General features: G+C 39.1%; 1 protein-coding gene across 2 annotated transcripts in view; it reads left to right on the forward strand.

The window, feature by feature from the left end:
• SLC25A12 (solute carrier family 25 member 12) overlaps nucleotides 1-19,073 on the forward strand; it is a 102,942-nt gene that overhangs the window by 79,128 nt on the left and 4,741 nt on the right. For both annotated transcript variants that reach the window (XM_052658947.1, XM_052658946.1), the window contains exons 12-15: nucleotides 1,573-1,625; nucleotides 2,017-2,097; nucleotides 16,287-16,427; nucleotides 18,468-18,606. In XM_052658947.1, coding sequence (XP_052514907.1) covers nucleotides 1,573-1,625; nucleotides 2,017-2,097; nucleotides 16,287-16,427; nucleotides 18,468-18,606 — 414 coding nt within the window. The remainder of the gene's footprint in view (nucleotides 1-1,572; nucleotides 1,626-2,016; nucleotides 2,098-16,286; nucleotides 16,428-18,467; nucleotides 18,607-19,073) is intronic.

Consider the following 19,073-nt stretch of genomic DNA (forward strand, 5'->3'; position numbering starts at 1 on the left):
GCACAGTTTACCTTCTCAATAGATGGATGCTTACAGAAGATTTTATTTGAGAGAGGTGTCATATTATTTGGGTCCAGTATAGCAAGTTGGGGATAGGGAGTGAAGAAATTATTCGCTTTATTTAAGATGTGAGCTGATAAAATCAGTCCTTTAAATAAGAAACTCTCATATTGGGGGGAAGATTGTAGGAGTCCTGTATATGAACCCTGTGTTGAGATTGTCATATATTGCTTAGAGCTGGTCCATTATTTTGTCAGATGATTGACAAAACTGTTGACAGATTAGCCTAAATTTCTTTATAGGAAGCAATGATAAAATGACATAAACTATCAGTACTATATTAAAATTCTATGAGCCTTACTAAGGCAAGTTGTAAAACAAATACTCATGCTGACATGGTTGTTTGGGGATCAGATTAAAAGTAATAAGGCCTGATAATCATGAGAGAAAGTTAAGACTGCCATCTGCTGATTTATTCTTTTAAATCAGCTGCTACCCATTAAAGGTGTGTGCAGATTTGTGTTTGTCATTGATAATTCAGTTTGACTGACAGTAGCCTGTATATACGATTACTTGCTGGCTCTCAACTCGTAGAAAATCACTCAGCAATATCCTCAAAGTAGGCTTAAGATCAACAGTGAGCATGCAAACACATACATAATTTCCCCTTGCCTGGATAATTTAAAGACTATAATATGTTTATTGTTAGCATCTTTAAAAACTGTATGCAAAAATGTATTTTAACGATTTGGATAATCTATGTGCTTTAGAAAGTTGAGCCCTGTGAATAGCTACAGATGTTGAATTGTTTATATATTTTTTTCTTTTTCAGCCAGCCTGGAAATTTTAACTTTCTAAGAATAATGGTTTCCTTTATTTTAGGAGAATTCTTTTGAAATGACTTATGTTTGACATATATTAGTACATAGGCTAACAGTGGGCTGTGTTTTGCTTGTAGAGCATACCCATTAATTGATACTTTAAGCTGCATTTTTCTTTATAGTTTTGGCTTTCTTTTAAATGAGCACTAAGTTCTGCATTTCTCTAAAGAGAAAATTATGGGAGCTGATTTTCTGTAAGAGCCAAGCCACTGTGTGCTATTACACAGGTAGCATCATTTGTGGCAAAACCTGGGTCTGCTTAACAGGATGCTTTCCAGAGCTTTCCCAGGCATTCATCATTGGCTGCTCTAAAATGTCTGTGTACGTTAGTATGTTGTCGGTTGTAAAGAGAGGGAATGTGGTTCTATTGTTATTGGTAGTGTTATGGAAGTGGAGAAGATCCACGGGCTCCATTTCTTCCTCGTACTTTTTGAGAGGTGTTAGACAACTAGGCTTTAAAGGAAGCATGCTTAAGAAAAGGATTTATAGCAACAGACAGTATAACATTGTATTTGACATAAATAATTATTATATACATATGCATAGTTTTCAGGATAATCCATTTTTTCCCATTTTTATGAAAATCCTAAGATGTTTGATGGGTAAATAATCTGGGGGAAAATGCCTTATTGGGCTTGTACGTTCGTGTCTAGTACATCTATGTTGCTAACAATTCTCTCTGTTTACCTAGGTCTGATACCACAACTTATAGGGGTTGCTCCAGAGAAGGCCATTAAACTGACTGTAAGTGGCTAACTCATTGAATTTATGTCATTTGTTTAGATTATCACTAAGCCAAAAATTAAAACTGCTGCTGGGACTTCCCTGGTGGTCCAGTGGTTAAGCCCCACACTTTCATTGCAGGGCCCACAGGTTCAGTCCCTGGTTGGGGAACTAAGATCCCTCATGCTGTGCGGCATGGCAAAAAAATTTAAAAAACCAAACAAACCCAAACTGATGCTGCTAAGACTAGCACACTGTCGAGGCATTTGTAAAATTTTGAATTTATATGTAGACATCTGCTAATTTTAAATTTTATATGAGACAAGTATTTTGCTGACTTGGAAAACTAATAATGTACCACTAAAGGCAATGATTGGGAGTTCTGGTTAATTAATGTTGTCTTTCTAATTAGGTTAATGATTTTGTCCGGGACAAATTTACCAGGAGAGATGGCTCCATTCCACTTTTAGCAGAAATCCTTGCTGGAGGTTGTGTAAGTATTAATACTGTGATTTCTCACGACAACTATGTTCCTTTAGCCTTTTTGTACACCAGATATAATACCTGAGTGACATCCCCTCGAGCTCAAGGAATTCTAAGCAGTTTTCTCAGATTGTATGATTTTTAAAAATATTTTATTGCATAATCTAACTGGTCTTGAGGCAGAAAAGAGTATTTTTGTTAGCTCAGTCTGTTAGAAGCTCCTGAAACATTACCTTTCACACTTTTTGAAGTTCTAATTCTGTTTCTTTTTTAAATATCACAGAAAACAGAATAGTGGGTAGAGTTACCATTTATTTTTATTGACTGGAATAAGTGTGAGGTGACTGATTAATTGGGCCCTTTTATTTTAGGTGTAGGAGTGAGTAAATCATTGTAGTATCATTACAGTTTCCCTTCTTTTAGGGACCAGAGCAAGCAACCATAAATATGTTGAAGCTGTTGAGAGTTCTGAACACAGAGACTTTATCTTTAAAGTGTGAGCATGACATTGGATTTTGTCCAATTCTCAAATCTAAGTTTGCAGCTCAGCTAATTTGTGGTGTCCCTTTCGCATTTAGTGGTACCTAATTTGTTTAATCCATTTTGTCCCTGAAGCCTTTAATGACTTAACATTTGACTTGGCTGACAGTCTTGGCTCAATCCTCTTCAGTTGTTTGTGGAACTGAGGTGATGAGGTCAGTAACCTTTGCAGCTTTTAATTCAGAGAAGATGCCCTGAGGGTCAGAGAGAGGTCGCTCTGGATTCTCCTTCATATTTGTGAGCCTGGCACATACCTAGGTCCTTACTTTTCTGCAACCAGAGCTCTTAGGAAGGGTAGCTTGGTGCACTCCCTTGTGTGTTTATGTGTGTTAGCTTTTACACCTTCACGTATGCCCAAGTGCATTCTCAGAAAGAAGACTCATGTCTTTGGCTATCTCTCTTTTTTTCATGAAAGACAAATAATAAGCATAGACTTTCTCTTCGTCTTTATTCCAATTAGATGCTATAACTGTTTCTCTTCAAATTAAAGACCCATTGCAAGTCATATTCTTTTTCTCAGTGGTTTTAGTTTTAATTTGGTTAAGAAATTTCCTAACTCAGCTTTGTCACAACACATGTTATACATTTGTCAGGAATCTCTCAAGTCATGTTCTCTTGTTCCATATAGATAATTTTTGTTTCCATTTATAATATCCAGAGGTTTTTGCCCATGAAACTGACTTGTAGTTACATTATGATCAGGTATTTGGTTCCTTTGTTCTTCCTAGGTAAAGACACTGTTTCTAGGTTTGAACTTTGGGGATTTCTGTTGAAGTCTGCGGTACCTTGAGGGTTGTACTGACACTCTACATTTCTTCCTTAATCATGCCTCTCTTCTGGAGGCTTAGATGGATTGTCTAGCTGGAAATTGACGGCATGAAAAATAGTTAGGTTGGGCTCTAAGCAGAATGATTTCATTGTCTGCAATTCTTCACCACAAACACTTCTGCTTCCCTCTTCCCTCTAAATCTCTTCATTCAGGGATAAAAGGAAATGCACAATTATCAAGTTTCCACTGATAAATTCGATCACACTACAGTGTAAGTGATTGGTGAAGCACAGTCTGCTACTTCTCCCGAAAGTCTACTTATTTCAATGGAGAATAAAGCCCTAAACAAAGAAGAGGTCTCTGTTGATAGACTATCAGGCATTGTGGAATATAGGAATAGTTTTTTTGCTGAATGAAATCTGGTAAGCAGTAACCAGGTGAACACTAGGGAGAGTGGCTGCCTGAGAGGTAGGTGGGTAGTCGGGGTGTGTGTCTGTGTGTGTGTGTGTGTGTGTGTGTTGCTTAGCCATGTCCGATTCTTTGCAGCTCCACGGACTGTAGCCAGGAGCCAAGCTCCCTGTCCCTGTGTGTGTGTTGCTTAGACATGTCCAGTCTTTGCAACTTTGTGTACGGTGGCCCACCAACCTCCTCTGTCCATGGAATTCTCCAGGCCAGAATACTGAAGTGGGTAGCCATTCCCTTCTCCAGGCGATCTTCCCAAGCCAGGGATTGAACCTGGGTCTCCTGCTTTGCAGGCAGATTCTTGACAGTCTGAGCCACCAGGGAAGCCCGATCATAAAAACCTTAGGATCCTGGGTATGGGCAGTGATAGGATGTGGAGTGCCCTATGGGTGTTTGGCTAAATGCTGTGAGTGCCACCAGGCAACGGGAGTGTGGTCACTCAGTTTTAAAGATGTCCTTAATGTGTTAGCCTAATGCAAGTTAATTCAGAAGAAATAGTCAGTATTGACTTTATAGGCTTTTATCTTAGCAGAAGGGGCAGCTAGGACCAGGGCCTCAGGTTCCCTACATGTGCAAGGGAAAGTTTGCTGCTCTGAAAATGACCGTGCTGTCCTTTAGGCAAAATGATGTACACTGACACGATCATGCAGTAACCGAGAAATGAAACTATCTGGTCCTTAAGCATAATGTATTTTCTTGTTTTTTGTTTTGTGATCTATTTTTTAAAGTATATGATATTAGATACATGCAAAAGAGAATGCATTATATAGATTAAAAGTTATAATAAGATGAGCATCCATAAACCTACCACTCCAACTAAATATTGCTATTATCATTGATGCTGGTTTTTGTTTTTACTCTAGTACTGATCTGCTAGAATGCTAATGAGCAGTAGGGACTTTTCTTATTGGGTTGAACATTTTATAGGCATGGTCTCATTATTCTTTCTAATTGGAGTTGAAGAAAATAAACCGTGAGAGAAGATATAGCACTTAGTGAATGACAAAATTGTCAGTCAAACCACTTTTGTCTCCAAATCTCTGTTAGTACATATTTGGTATGTTTTCATTCTCTCTTTCTCTTATTCATTCTCATTCAACAACCTGTCAAGGCTGAGAAAGATTTAGAGTTTCCTCCTGTGCAAGGAACCAGACTTAAGATATGTTTATATCTCATAGAAAAAGGGTAGTTCTGACCATTCTCACCAAATAAACTTAATCTTAAGTCTAATCATATTCCAGTTTGGTAATTTGAAAGTAGAATTTCTTATCATGATTTACTTCATTTCTACATGTCACCAAAAAAAATACATGCTTATGATTATAATTCATAATAGCTACCATTTCTTGAGCATCTTGTACTAGACTGAACACTTTATAGGCATTATCTCTTTGTTATTCCCAGCTATGAATACAGTTGAAGAAACTAAAAGCTCTGAAATCAAGCACTTAGTAAATGGAAAAATTGAGATTCAAACCACTTCTGTCTCTAAATCTGTATTCTTTCATATCTGGTATATGTTTCTATTCATTCAGTCTTTCACTCATTCTCTAATTTGTTGAATGATTGCTATATTTAAGGAAAAGTTTTGAAATAATAGCTTTATTGAGATAGAATTTCTATATCATGTAATTCCCCACACATGAAGTAAACAGTTCAGTAGCTTTTAGTATAATCAGAGAGCTGTGCAATGATCACTACAGTTAATTTTAGAACATTCTTATCCCCCAAAGAAACCTACTACCCTGTCTCTAATGATTCACCATTTCTGGACATTTCTTTTACATGGAATCAAACAACATGTGGCCTCTTTTTCTGGCTCCTTTGACTCAGAGTAGTGTTTTCAAGGTTCATTCATGTTGTGGTATGTATCAGTATTTCAAGCCTTTTTATTGCTGGATAATATTTCAACATAATTGTATATAGGTAATACCTATATATAATATAGATAAGTAATACCTATAAATAATATATAGGTAATACCATATTTTGTTGATTCATTCATCAGTTGTTAAACATTTGGGGTTTTTCCATCTTTTAGCTTTATGATTAAGTGCTGCTATGAACATGCATGTAAAGAGTTTTGTGGACATATATTTTCATTTCTCTTGTGTATATACTTAGGAGTAGAATTGGTAGGTCATATGGTAACTCTAATTAGTATTTTGAGGACCTGTGAGATCATTTTCCAAAGTATCTGCACCATTTTGCAGTCCTCCCAGCAATGTATGAGGGTTCTTATTTTTCCACATTCTTGCTAATACTTACTATCTGTCCTTTATAGCCATCCTAGTGGGTATGTAGTGGTATCTTACTGTGACCTAATGACTGGCTCTGTTGAGCATTTTTTCATGAATGTACTGGCATTTATATATCTTTGGAAAGCAATCTATTCAGAATATTTGGCCATTTATAGTTGGGTTGTTTGTCTTATTATTGAATTATAGAAGTTCTTTATATATTTAGTGTACCTTAGCAGATACATGATTTCCAGATATTCTTCACCTTCTTGACTGTCCTTTTGCAGAATTGAACTTTGATTTTAATGAAGTCCAACTTACCTTTATTTTTTGTTGTTTGTGCTTTTCATGTCATGGCTAAGAAGTCATTGCCTAATCCAAGATCATAAAGATTTATACCTCTGTTTTCTCCTAGGGGTTTTATAGTTTTAGATCTTACATTTAGCTCTTTGATCTTTCACACAAATTTTTAACCTTATTTTGCTTTGAGCAGAGATATTACCAAATGAAGGTTTTATTTTTTTATCTTGTTATATTTCCTCTTAATGTTTGTATATACGTGATCGTGTCCATGCACAATATTTTTTAAACCAGATCCAAGTTTTGTTAACTCTGACTTCCTGATTGGAAATGCAAGCAGCTCTCGCTGCTTTTAAGGGCAGCGGAAAATCACAGTGGAGCTTCTCACTTTGGAAATAGATACGACCTTTGGGAAAAAAATTATAAACTGTGCATTTTCATAATTTAAATCTTCATCATGAATGTTATCCAAACTTACTTTATATCTATATTAAAGTCTTCTCAAGAAACACTTACTAGTTCAGAATTTATGATTTAGGTGTGATTGCTTGTTTTTGTTGTTATTGTTTCTATAACTTGAATTTTAGATGTAATAATTTCTCCACCCTTTTTAAGGTGGAGATGGGGTAAGAGTATATACATGTGGGTACAGTTACTCAGTAAATGTCTGTTATGGGTGCATATGAATAATGTATATGTAACAACAAGCTTCAAATAATTTTTCTCATTGTTCTCATAGGTAAGCCATCTTTATCAGGCTGTATGTTTTTATTTTTCTATAAGAAAGTCTCTATATATGTATAAGTATATACATATTTGTATATACACACATTACATGTCCATATCAGACATAAATATAATTGTTTAATTATGATATCTGTTGTGTGCCGAATAATACTGTGTCAACTCAGAATTTTTCAAAGTACTTTCACATACACGATTATCATCTCCTATAGAATGGGTAGATGAAGAACAGAGGCTCAGAAAGTCTACCTCTCACCTCAGGTCACACAGCTAATATACGTTGCAGTTTTCATATATTCCCAAGTATTTTGATTTTAAGATCAACTCTTTTTGTTCTGTAATACTATCTTAGGAAATCAAATCAAGGCCTTGTCCATTTATCAAAATAAATCTAGATGGATCCATTCAACTTTGTAGTGGCTTTTCTTTTTTGGAAAATATTATATGGATGTATATTATAATAATTTAACATATATCTGAATATATATGTTATTTAGATATAAAATGTATTAAAAAAATCTTAGATGTCAGCTTAATGAGTTTTAACAATTGTATACACCCATGAAATCAGCACTCAAGAGTGAGATGAAGAACATTTCACCCCAGGAAGTTAATTCATGCCTCTTTCCAATCAGTCATGCTTCCCCTTGCCCAAGCAGCCACTGTTCTGATTTCTGTCAAAAGTTTTGTTTCTTCTTGGATTTCATATCACCAGACTCATACAAAATGCTTTCTTTTTTGGTTGGCCTCTTTTGCTTAATAAAGTGTTTACAAGAGTCATCCTTGTGTGGGTATCAGTATTGGTTTTTTTGTTTGTTTTAATTTTACTGAGCATTATTCCATGGTATGAATTAACTACAATTTGCTTTCCATGCTTCTATTGAAGGACATTTTGGGTTGTTTTCAGTTTTTATCTATTATAAATAAGGTTGTTATAAACATTACTTAGTACCTAAGAGTAGACTAGGGTAGATGTATATTCAGTTTATTATAAAAGAAACTGCCAGTTGGTTCTTTGACGTGGATGTATCATTTTACAGTCTCATCGGCAGTGTACAAATATTCCAGTTACTCCCCATCCTCAAAATGTTTGATTTTTTTAGTCTGTTTCAGTTGTTCTGGTTGGTCTGAAATGATATCTAGTTGTGGTTATAATTTGCATTTCTCTGATGCCTAAAGAAATTGAGCATCCTTTCATGTGTTTATTGGCTGTTTATCTTTTTAGGTGAATTATCTGTTCTAGCCTTCTGTTTTTATTAGGTTACTCATTGTTACTGTTAATTTGTAGGAGTTCTGTATACATCATGGATACAGTCTGTTGTCAGATATATGTGTTATGAATATTCTTTCCAGTCTGTGACTTACCTATTAATTATCTTAATGGTCTCTGTAGTGGTTTTATGAAAGAAAAGAATTATGTGAATTTCTTAGACATGTCCGTAAACCTAAGTGGGAAAAAATTTAGTGTCTCTTTGAGTCAACAGAGAAGTCCCTTGAAAAGTCTAAAGGGACTGACCTATATGTATTTTCTAATGATCTCTCTGGTTAAGTATCTGTTTTTATGTTGTTAAACTCTAGCCAGAGCACTTAGGAGCTTCCCTGGTAGCTCAGCTGATAAAGAATCTGCCTGCAATGCAGGAGACCCTGGATGGATTCCTGGATTGGGAAGATCCCCTGGAGAAGGGATAGGCTACCCCCTCCAGTACTCTTGGGTTTCCGTGGTGGCTCAGACAGTAAAGAATCTGCCTGCAATGCGAGAGATCTGGGTTCGAACACTGGTTTGGGAAGATCTCCTGGAGGAGGGCATGATAACCCACTTCAGTATTCTTGCCTGGAGAATCCCCATGGACAGAGGAGCCTGGTGGCCTACAGTCAGTGGAGTCGCAAAGAGTCAGACACAGCTGAGCAACTAAGCACAGCACAGAGCACTTGCCTAACTGATCACATTTACCTACTTCTAAAAGGATAAAAGTCATAAGATTCAAAATGTATATATTGCTCAGCAAAGGACTGATGGCCCCAGTATGCTGCAGGCATTTTCATAGCCGTGTATGAACATACGTCTTGGAGAACGCATCCGTTCCCTTGTACCTTGCTTTCGGTCGGTGTGGTGCTCTCACCTTGGTTACTGCGCAGGAGCTATGTGAGATAGATAAGGTAGACGATGGAATCTCTACTGTCATATTAGGAAACCAAGGAATGAAAAGGTTATGACCTATCTACGGTTACAAAGCTAACAACCATATAGGTCGACAGCTTTCCAAACCCGGATCTTTGTGTTCTTTTTTCTCCCTTTGGCCTCTGTGTACATATGGGCTCACACACCACCATATCCATGCCCATACAGGTGTAGCAAGAGTGTAGCATGCTCCCACTTGTTAGTTGGAGCATTTACTAATCCTGGGAGCCCGAAGTGGTAGCTCACTAGCTCCTTAAGCCGTGTCTTTCTCAGCAAGCTGAGCTTGCAGATCTCTATAAAGAGCTGTTTGGAAATGGTCTCTTCAGCTCCCATCCCCAGGAACCAGTGTGGTCTCAACTTTATCCTTGCATACTTACATGAACACACACACATATGCACACATATTAAAAGTCCACATACATTATGTCAGTGTGTGTAATTTAATCTATTCATATCTCTGAACACCCTGGCATTTATCATCACTCCTTTTAAACTATGACTGTTTTTGGGCTCTTTTAGAGCGAACCGTAGTGTTTCCCGTTGCTTTATGAAATAGTGCTTGGTGGATGGCATTGTGAGCCAGAGCCACTGTCTCTCTTCATCCTGCTTGAGTCAAAGTGACAACTAATTCTTTGACTCTTATTTGTTTTTCTGGCTGTTTTAAATACATATATATTGTACATCTGTTCAAAGAGCCATAGCCTTAAATTGAAGTTAGATTTTCACTTGTCTCTGTAAGGGAAGACTTTATAAAATGAATTGTTTAGATTGGACATTTGGCAGTTGGAGGGAAATAGTTTCAAACTATAAGAGACAACAGATCAAAGAGGGAAGTAAACAGGGGACTTGGTGCTCGGGGGTGGAGGGGTGGGGGTGGGGGTCACGCAGCCAGTGGCTGGGTGGCAGGATCCCCAGCGTCTTTGTGGTTTTTGCCCCTGGGTAGGATTATGCGGGCAGGTCAAACAGGCCCAGTCCTGTGTGCAGCCCCTTGGTCTCAGGCACATCAAAGGTGAGTGGTGACATCTCAGTATTACATCCTTTTCTCCTGACTTTTGCTGTCAGCTTTGTCTGTTATTCACTCAGTCGTGTCCAACTCTTTGCGACCCCGTGGACTGTAGCCTGCCAGGCTCCTCTGTCCATGGAATTCTCCAGGCCAGAATACTGAAGTGGCTTGCCATTCCTTTCTCCAGGGGATCTTCCTTACCCAGGGAGCGGACCTGGGTCTCCTGTATTACAGGCAGATTCTTTACTGTCACCAGGGAAGTCACTAAATCTTTAATAACTAAAGCTGTCAGCTTTAGTTTGTTTATTTTCCCATTAAAAAATTATGCAACACAAGATGATATGGAGGTTTTCCATTCTCTATTTTATGTTGGATGTGGGTAAGCCTCATTCAAAATGAGATTTGTTCTGTCTCGTTGTGTCATTTGTAATTCAGTTCTGGAACAAAGAAATGACAACTTAATACTGAAAAATGGAAGCATCTAAGTCAGTTTTAATATTAATGCGTGCATCTCTTTAAAACAATAAACAACAAGTTTGAGAGGGAAGTTTGGCAGTTAGAGGTTAGAAATTAATTTTGGTGATTTGATGAGTGAAAAAACTCACCAAAGGTATTATTGTATGAAATGGTGTGCTAGTTAACACAAGTACAAGGTAGGAAGGTAGGAAAACATCAAATTACACAGTGTTCCTTTAAGACTACATAGCTGTGTATCATCATGTTTTAACCTGAAGTTTTATTTATCTCAGTGTCTATTATTTCAGATCACTAGCTTTGGAGAAGGCAATGACAACCCACTCCAGTACTCTTGCCTGGAGCCTGGCAGGCTACAGTCCATGGGGTCGCTAAGAGTCAGATGTGACTGAGCGACTTCGCTTTCACTTTTCACTTTCATGCATTGGAGAAGGAAATGGCAGCCCACTCCAGTGTTCTTGCCTGGAGAATCCCAGGGACGGCGGAGCCTAGTGGGCTGCCGTCTGGGGTCGCACAGAGTCGGACACGACTGAAGTGACTTAGCAGCAGCAGCAGTAGCAGCAGCTTTACTTAGTTTGATTTTTTTTTTGATGTCCATATATGCATAGGTAGATAAGCCTATTAAAAATTTTGGATCCACAGATAACTAGGGCTAACTAGTTTTTTCAAATGCATTTAAAGTATATGAATTCCCGTTTACCGTGGGGAAGCATGTATGACAGAGGACCTGGTCTGTAAAAAGAGCCATTGTTTCTAAGACCAGTTCTGTTTCTTATTTCTGGTGGCAGGGGTGGGGGTTGTTTTTTGTTTTTGAGTAGTTAGTACATTCATTTGATTCAGAATTTAAAAGATACAATGGCATATGCTTTGCAAATTCTTTCTCCTAGCTATTTACTTCTCCCAGGGGTGCAACCAATGTTTTCATCTCTAATCCTTTCTGCTTTTGATAAACTTAACTAAATTTTGACATATTTGTGATAAATGGGTGCCTAATGTTTTATGTTCTGTTTATGTCACTTAGCATGATTTTATTACCTAATATAGACTGAATAAGAGCATGGAATTATTTGTGCTTAAATATTTACTTATTGGTCATTTTAATTTTTTTGTTTAATTTTGTTGCTTTTAAAAATAGCAAATGTCAGCCTACTTGTAAAAATACAGATACTTTTTAAATTGAAAAGTTACTATATTTTTATTTCACACTTTAACACATCTGAAATTCTGTATATTTAGTGATTATATTTTGGAGAAGGCCATGGCACCCCACTCCAGTACTCTTGCCTGGAAAATCCCATGGATGGAGAAGCCTGGTGGGCTACAATCCATGGGGTCGCTAAGAGTCGGAGACGACTGAGTGACTTCACTTTGACTTTTCACTTTCATGCATTGGAGAAGGAAATGGCAACCCACTCCAGTGTTCTTGCCTGGAAAATCCCAGGGACGGCCGAGCCTGATGGGCTGCCACTCTGGGTTCGCACAGAGTCGGACACGACTAAAGTGACTTAGTAGTAGGAGTGATTATATTTACTGTAAGTAGTATTTTTTTTTCCCTGTGAATATCTGTTATTAAATTCATGATATCAAAATCAGTAGAGTCTTAAAATAGAGGAGAAATGATATTTTCCTGATGTGTTTGTTTCTCAGAGGGCAACAGTTAAGGATGTGATAACATCATAATCTTGTTCTTTGTCACCAGATTTTCTTATTAGAGTAATTGAATTAGTTGCAGATTTTATTCCCCCTTCTCCCTGTTCCCAGTTTAATATGTATGAGAGTGGTTAACCTCAGAGCTTAAAAAAGGATAGTGCATATTGGCCTTGTGTGTTTTCCTTTAAGTGTTATAACATACCCAAAGTTTTAGACAAATCAGATAGCAATCTTTATTATTCAGTGTTTCTGTGTTATTGAACTCAGGCTTGGCTGCTTGTATCTTGAAAGCCAGTACTTGAGAAGTAAGTGTTGGTTAGAAAAGGAAAGGTTGCTTAATTCAGGAGGCCAGCAATCTGGGCAGAAGGCAGACTCGTGTCCAAAAACCAACTTCAAAGATTCTGCTCAACCGTGAAAGTTTTTAAAGGGAGAATCATCTGGGGAGGGGGATCAGTCTTCATTATCTTCCACTGTGTACAGAGTCAGTGGTGAGAGAATAGGGCAGGGCTCCTGCAGTCTTGGACTAAGCCTGAAGTCGCCATCCTCCCCCTGCATGGGGGGGCCTTCGTTCCTATAGAAGTCAAAGGTAATTTGTTCTATTTCTTGGGGAGGAACCAGAACCCTGCCTCCTGCTGCACTGTTGTTACTTGACTGCTCCTGCTTTGTCTCTGGGCTTCTGCTCCCTCCTTTTCCTGAAAAGCAACTCTATGAATCTGTCCTTTGGAACTCAGGGAAGGTCAGGGAGGCTGAAGGAAGCCTATTTCCTACAAACTAGAAACAGGAGACAGAAAGGATCCCACAGGGTCTTGTTCCGTTCCATCTGGATATTGTCTATATATTCCTAGGTCTGTCATAAAGTTCTTAAACATGATCATTTTTAAAGAATAGATAGATCATGAAATTGGTAGAAATTTTCTCCTTCAGTCATAGTGGAGAACATACATAGGTGTGAAACAAACACACAGGTGTGCGCCTTGCTTATAGTGTCATTTCATTGTTTCCACATTCACTTGTTATATTTCATGTATCTTACATATATGGGAACATAAATATATATATGTGTAGTTTTGTGATTGTGTCCAGTGAGTTGATGGGACTTAGTATATGTTGTTATTGTTGTTCAGTTGCGCAGTCGTGTCTAACTTTGTGACGCCACGGAGTGCAGTATGCCAGGCTTCCCCATCCTTCACTATCTCCCTGAGTTTGTTCAAGCTCATGTTCTTTGAGTCGGTGATGCCATCCGACCATCTCATCCTCTGTCACCCCCTTCTCCTCCTGCCTTCAGTTTTTTCCAGCATCAGGGTCTTTTCCAATGAGTCATGTCTTCGCATCAGGCGGCCAAAGTATTGGAGCTTCAGCTTCAGCATCAGTCCTTCCAATGAATATTCAGGGTTGGTTTCCTTTAGGATTAACTGGTTTGATCTCCTTGCTGTCCAAGGGACTCTCAAATCTTCCTCAGCACCACAGTTTGAAATTATCAATTCTTTCTAACTGATGAAAGCAAGCTGAAAGAAAAGCTTCTTTTATGGTCTGACTCTCACATCTGTACAAGACTACTGGAAAAACCATAGCTTTGACTATATAGCCCTTTTTGTATATGTAGTACAGGTGCTGGGTAACAGATCTTAAAGGCGTGTAATGGTTAATGTGTTTGTGTTTTCCTTCTTTTAGCTGTACAGTTTTAATTGAAAGCCTATTACATGTACATGTAGGAAGAAATTGGAGGGTTGTTAAATACAAACTTCACTAAACTGACAGTTATTTCAGAAGAGGAGGAGGGACCTGTGTCTGTGTGGTTGGGGGCACAGTGCTGTTTGGAGTATTCCTACTCTGCAGGATTTTATAGTTTACTAATGATTAAAAACATGAAAGAACTTTGTATTTATTTAAACATAATGTCCATATTTAATGAGTAGAACCCAGGAGTTGACCTCATCTGGTGGTGGTGAATTTGGGGGATTATAATAAAAATTTATGCTTTTTTTTTTTTAATCTGCTTTAGTTTAGAACATAAAGCGCATTTTCCCAGAGATAGTCTTTGCAACCATTATTTAAACAAGAGATTTCAAGGAAGTAGTAAACTTTTATAATTGGTTTGGTCCTTAATACTAGCTACAGGAGCAATTACTTGGATTATCATTTTAACATAATTTTTCACCCAGCAATCCTTTTCAAAGTATTGTCTCCTTGGATTGAAACATTGAAATACTTTCTCCTGCCTGCAGTGCAACAGATTAAGACGCAGAAGCAGGGGCAAATCAACATGTAAAATTGGATCAGTCGTCATTCAGGAACCTTTGTGCCAGTGGTCTGGGTTGTATAGATTTGGGAGTTGCAGGAAATCCAGAGAGAGACAGCAAATTGCTGCACCCCAGTACTCGGTGGACAAAAAGAGGATTAGGGCCCTGAGGAATGCAGGGCAATCAACTTCCCACCAAGAGGAAAGGAATCTTGTGTCAGTGTTGGCAGTTGTGGATGTTGATAGGAATGAGGGATCAGGGTGAGAACAGGAGTGTTTTGTTGGTTTATAGCCCCTGGTCAGTTAAGACAATGGTCTGGGACTTTTTGCTGCCCCTTGGAAAGGGGGTGTGGAGGGCTGTGGGTTTTAGAAAAATGAACAGGAATATGAGTGAAGGTGAAGTATTGAAGTGGCATTGAATGTGGCTTGTGGGTTTTATGGGTGTTTATAGTCCTTCTGTACCTGTGGAATTCCAGTGCCCAATGAGGCTCCTGTTTCACATGTGACATGCTATTACAGTGAAGTTATGATTATGTAATGTAATTATGATTATACGAGTGTGGTTCTGATTATATAGTGTAAACAGCTACACTTAAGATGACAGTGTGCAAATGAGATTTTTTTCACTTCATGAATGGAAATGTATATATATTTATGTTTTAAAATTTTTATTTATTTTTATGTATCCCTATGTGTATACATACACGTTTTTTTTTTTTCCTTAGGGAAACCAGAAAAGGTGTTGGTAGCAGTTTTGTTAAACATTCTCTTTCCTCCCCTCAACAGATTTCCAGTGCACATACACTTTCATTATCTAAATTTAAATATCTCTATGGTCGCTCACCATGGGTGAGTGTGGAGTGTGGCTTTGGTTTGCCCTCTCTTGTACTTGTGATAACTAGATGCTCCATTTCCCATCTCTGTCTTGAACAGTGTGTCTAGTTTGGTCTTGAAATGATACTGCAATTGTCCTTCCAAATTATCTTCTTTTGTGTGGATGTAGTTGCAGAGTTTTGTTCAGGATAATACATTTTAGAGTTTGAACCAGAGGAGACTTGCCACCTTTGACTAGCGTGGGGCAAAAACACCTCTGTGTTAATTGCTCTACAGTCCAAGAAAGTGGCAGCAAGTAGTTGAGCTAAGGAGACTGCTTGCTTTCAAGAAGAGGAAAGAAGCTGTGTAGATCCGAATTTTAGCTCCAGCTTGGTAGAAGATACCAGTCAATCTCCTACCATCTCTTTCCCTTTCACTGGAGCACCAGCTGCCACATCTGGCTTCACTTTTGTTTTCCAAATGAGTTTATTAGTTTTGCCATTTTGGATATGGCTGGGTTGACCCAGGAAAGACTAGTCTGGGAAACACTCCTGACATTTCAAATAGAAGCAAAACTAGACATAAGTTGATTTGAGACAGAGTTTGGGGCCATCCCCGTGAGCCCTTCCAGCATCAGCCAAAGCATCGGACTCTCATTCCCCTCCCTGCCAAGGGGGAGGGGTAAAGAGGTGCAGTGTGGAGGTCCCCAGATTTCTTTTGGCTCTACTCCGGGTCAGTCGGGCTCTGATATGGAAATCTGCTCTGTCTCTCCTTCCTTGCCTGCAGGCTGGCGGCTCTCAGGTCATCTTCACTAACCCTCTGGAGATAGTAAAGATTCGCCTACAGGTAGCTGGAGAGATCACCACAGGACCCAGGGTCAGTGCCTTGAATGTGCTCCGGGACCTGGGACTCTTTGGTCTGTACAAGGTGGGTAGATTCCCTCGGGTTATCTCAATAGAAAGGGTGTAGTGTACTCCATAGAAATGTGAAAAAAATGTCAAAACCAGACTTCTTCCCTATAAATGGAAAAGCAGTCTTGTCCAGCAGGGTAGTTCCTATAGTAGACAATCAAAACAAAAAGAAAAAATCAGGACACTTCTATTAGAGGCAGTGGGATGCACAACCACCCCGTCCTGTTGGCATCTTCAGGCTTTTATGAAGCTGCCAGCAGGGAGGCCAGCACCACAGACCCGCTGGCTTCAGGCTCACAGCCTTTTATTTTCTGGTGGATATGGGAAAAGTTTCTTTGGTGTTCTTTTGGGGCTGCTTTAGGACTGACTTCAAAATAGTCATAGGTTTATTTTGAGTCTGATCTATCTCTATTGTTATCTTCACAGTAGGAGCTTGTCTTTGTCTTAATAATTTGACCACAGTGAAACAGTAGTGGAGTTTGGTAGGATTCAGGTCTTTAAGAAGTTAAGTGGTGGGATTTGTCAATAATGAATTGCATTTTAAAAAAGCAAAACAAAAGCAAACCAGAGTGTACTGTACTTTAGCAAAATGCCAGTCAACAGATTCCTTCCCTGCAGGTATGCTTACTCCCATCATTACAGATCAGATGTAATGGAGCAGAAGCTATTATTTTTCTTAAACAAGGAAGAGTATTTCTTTCTCTTCTTTCGCCTAGTGTAAGGGGAGGGATACGAAAATTTAGCTTTTATAGACAACTGTGTTTCCACAGCGTCTGATTTATTTATAGACCCATCACTGTAGAAATGTGTAAATTGGCTTCTGTAGCTGCAAATTGGAAATTAGAAATTCTCTCTGTTAGAATCACACAGCTTCAAACTACAAACTGGTCTCTTAGGACCAATGATGCCTGTAAACCAATGATGCCTGTCCTGAGAGTTTTGTACATACTCTCCTTTCTACCCCCAACTGCCATCCTTTTTAGAATTCCCTTTGAAAACTGACTTTATTAAAATGATTTCTCTCTGTAGCATCTCTCAGAGAGTCCCAGGAAATTTTTTTTTTCTTTAATGTTTGAGTTTGCCTTTTGAAAACAGAGCCATCCGGAAAACAAGTACCAAAGGTGGAGTGTTTCCCTGGCCGGCTAAAGCCTGAGCAGTAGGCTAGTGTGGGCTGAGGAAGGGGCAGTGTCAGTCACCAAGACAAGCTGTCTGACTGTTTCTACTCTCAAGGAAACTTCCTGTTAAAACATTCTGTCTGGGTTTCCCTGTTCTCTGCCATTTAGGACATAGGAAGTAAGGAGGGAAGTTGGGTGGTTTCTTTTTCCCCTTCCCTAGAATGTATTAGTTGTTCACTTGTGTGTGACTCCTTGGTACCCCATGAACTGTAGCCCACCAGGCTCCTCTGTCCGTGGGATTCTTCAGGCAAGAATACTGGAGTGGGTAGCCATTCCCTTCTCCAGGGCATCTTCCCAGCCCAGGGATCAAACCCAAGTTTCCTGCATTGGGGGCAGATTCTTTACCACCTGAGCCACCAAGGAAGCTTCCCTTCCTTTTCTAAGGCTCCTACCCATAGCTTCTTACCTGGTACTTCAGGGGCTCTAAGCTGAGGTGGATTGAGTTGGTAATTTGCTAGTTTGAGGAGCTGCCTTTGTTGGTTGCTTTGAAATCAAGCTATCAATACTGGGTTTCTAAGTCTGTTCCCAGCCACACCCCATCCCCTGGCACTCACCAAGGCGAACCAGAACAAGCAGCCTAGAGGTCCGAACATTGAATTTTTATTAACCTTAAAATCTGAATCCATACTGGAAATGCCAGGAAATTGGTAGTTGTCAGAATACCACCGTTAACTAACTCTAGGGCTCCCAGATCCACCAGACTTTCTCAAACTTGGAGCCGCGTCTCGATTTCCCTGCACCTGACTTGTTATCCTGTTTCTCTTCCACGTCAGTCCCAATGCTGTCTGAGGGACAGCTCAGGCTTGTCACCCTGGATCCCTCGTGGTCATTCACACCTTGTTTATACAACTGTTTTGCACTCTTTCCTCACTCTGTGACAGGGTGCCAAAGCGTGTTTCCTCCGAGACATTCCCTTCTCTGCAATTTATTTTCCTGTTTATGCTCACTGCAAACTACTTCTGGCTGATGAAAATGGACACGTGGGAGGTATAAATCTCCTTGCAGCTGGAGCCATGGCAGGTAACTTTTTTTTTTTTTTAAGCCAAAAGAGTCCCTACCCACCCCACCCCCATTCTCTAAGTACAGAATCTCTGTGCTCCTCTTCTTTACTTCTGGAAAGGTTATTGTTTGTATCTGACTTAGTTTAAATACGATCGCTTTTTCTCCTTTGTGGGGTATGCTATAATTCTGATGAGCATTAATTACATTTGCATAATGTGGGTAAACAGCTTAATGCAGCTTAGGAACTCGAAGCCAAATTAGCTCTGCCCATCTCAATTGGGCTTTCGTCAGTACTGTGTTTCTTAGCCTCCTCTGCCCCTGAAACCTTGGGTGCAGTCAAGCTGAGCATTAACGTAGAGAAGTTCTTCACCACATCAGTTGCTTTGTTGCACCTCATCCTGATGCACAGGTCTAGCATCCCCTCACTTTCTTATTCTGTATAGTGCAATCAACATGATTCGGCTCCAACTTGAGTTTGAAACTGT

This window comes from Budorcas taxicolor, chromosome 2 (assembly GCF_023091745.1).
Source record: "Budorcas taxicolor isolate Tak-1 chromosome 2, Takin1.1, whole genome shotgun sequence".
Classification (NCBI taxonomy): domain Eukaryota; kingdom Metazoa; phylum Chordata; class Mammalia; order Artiodactyla; family Bovidae; genus Budorcas; species Budorcas taxicolor.